At 43.6% G+C, this 2,147-nt stretch overlaps 1 protein-coding gene across 5 annotated transcripts in view; it reads left to right on the forward strand.

The window, feature by feature from the left end:
- LOC116673407 (anoctamin-4) overlaps positions 1–2,147 on the forward strand; it is an 88,545-nt gene that overhangs the window by 80,745 nt on the left and 5,653 nt on the right. For all 5 annotated transcript variants that reach the window (XM_032505727.1, XM_032505728.1, XM_032505731.1 and 2 more), the window contains 3 exons: positions 328–480; positions 571–718; positions 1,423–1,542. In XM_032505727.1, coding sequence (XP_032361618.1) covers positions 328–480; positions 571–718; positions 1,423–1,542 — 421 coding nt within the window. The remainder of the gene's footprint in view (positions 1–327; positions 481–570; positions 719–1,422; positions 1,543–2,147) is intronic.

A 2,147-nucleotide genomic window follows, 5' to 3' on the forward strand; every position in this document is an offset into this window, starting at 1 on the left:
TAGCTAGCTGTCTGGATTTACCCTGCAGAGATCCGAGGGGCAGTTAAAGGACCACGCCGACTTATTGGGACTTTAGCTCATTCACTCAGTCGATACATACCCTTCTCATCTCCGTGCGTGCTGTAACTCTGTCTGACGCCCCCAGCATTAGCTTAGCCTAGCAAAGATCCTGCAGGTAACTGGCTCTAACTATCTACTGCTCCCAGTAAGTGACATAATAAAGGCAACATGTTCCTATCTACGGAAGGTGACAGACATTCGGCCGGAATGAAGGAATTTCCGGAGCCACCTGAACAATCCCGGAAATGTTTTTTGTGTTTGTTTCAGTTCTACAGTTTGGCTTCACCACCATCTTTGTGGCAGCATTCCCTCTGGCCCCTCTCTTAGCGCTGCTCAACAACGTCATCGAGATCCGTTTGGACGCCTACAAGTTTGTCACACAGTGGCGGCGACCTCTGCCCTCACAAGCCAAAGACATAGGTGAATTAACTGTGTTGTACTTTTTTCCCCTCCCTGTTTTATATGGTTCTTAGGTATAATGCCATGCCTAATTGTGTGTGTTTGGGGCAGGGATCTGGTATGGCATTCTGGAGGGCATTGGCATCTTGTCCGTCATCACCAACGCCTTTGTCATCGCAGTTACCTCAGACTTCATTCCTCGCCTTGTTTACGCCTACAAGTATGGACCTTGTGCTGGTCAGGGTCGAGCAGGGGAGGGGTGAGTGAAGACTTTACAGTCCATTTGTTTTAGGGCAGTTAATATTAGTCACCAACTAGATGGGCTCTCTGACAGCGCAGGCCATCACCAAGGCCAAGCCCCGTATTGCAATCAGTGTTTCCCCCTAGTGTATGCGAGCCTTGTGGCCCTTTGGGCCTAAGTTGCCCCCCACCAGGTATAAGCCACTGGGGAATTATGTTTCATATATTTTAAGACGTTTATGAGACAATTGGAAACTTTGATGTAGTCATAGTTTCAAATCTCCGCTTGGCTCTGACTTAACGTAGGGGCCTATTGAATCTGTCGTATAGCTTTTTTAAATTCTTCATTTTTAAATTTCCGTCAATGATTGTGTTATCACAGCAACCAGCCGCTATCTTAACTATTCCATCAGTCTGGGGCTGGTCCAAGCCGGGTCCTCGTGAAAATAATAAAGCCACCAGGCTAAACAACTTTTCCAGGGGAAACCCTGGCAATGTTTATTAAAAACAATAATGAGTGCTGGTATATTTTGCTCCAAAACATACCAGTTAATCAAGTTTAATATTTTTCCATAATCCAGACGAACACACAGACAAACTGAACCGAAAATATAACCTCCAAGCTGAAATCTTGACTCTGGATATCATGTGTTCTTTAATAGTTTTGTTCCTGTTTTAGATACTGCAAGTGTTGAATAAAATGATTTCTTGCATGTTCCTTAGGTGTATGATGGGTTACGTCAATGCCAGTCTGTCAGTATTCCGGGTGTCTGACTTTGAGAGGAGATCACAGTACAGGACTAATGGCTCTGAGCTGTTTGGACAAGCTGTCGAGTTTTGCAGGTAGGGGGTGTGTGTGTGTGTGTGTGTGTGTGTGTGTGTGTGTGTGTGTGTGTGTGGTACACAGTTTTCAGTGATTATCAAGCACATGTTGTAAAAATGTTAAGAAATGCACTTTAAACTGTCACCAAATAATGTGTTTTTTTCTGTTACCAAGCCACGATTACAGTGGCTAAGTGTTAAGCCTAAAAAAGAAAAAGGATTTAACAGGATTTGGCTAGAAGCATTTGTGCAACCCAGGAAGGATTGCCTAAGCGTGTGTGTGTGTGTGTGTGTGTGTGTGTGTGTCTGTGTGCGTGTGTGTTTATTTATCACTTTAACCAACACACAGGCTCTTACTGACCTCCACATAAAATCTAAATAACATTATACACAAGACAACCTCAAGCTAAAAACATATTTTATACACAAGTTATTTTGAAGCTTGATATGACATTTAATACTTGTTTTTGCTTGTATGCATGCATACAGATGGTGTCAGCAGCCTGGGCTGAACTGATTTTTCTGTTGGTCGATGAATTATGACATGAGTCGATATCATGCGTGCTACCAGAGACGGTGTAGAATCCCAACTCAGGGTCATTTCAATCAGGAGAGGCATGTTTGCA

The sequence above is a fragment of the Etheostoma spectabile genome, chromosome 23, assembly GCF_008692095.1.
Source record: "Etheostoma spectabile isolate EspeVRDwgs_2016 chromosome 23, UIUC_Espe_1.0, whole genome shotgun sequence".
In the NCBI taxonomy this organism is placed as follows: domain Eukaryota; kingdom Metazoa; phylum Chordata; class Actinopteri; order Perciformes; family Percidae; genus Etheostoma; species Etheostoma spectabile.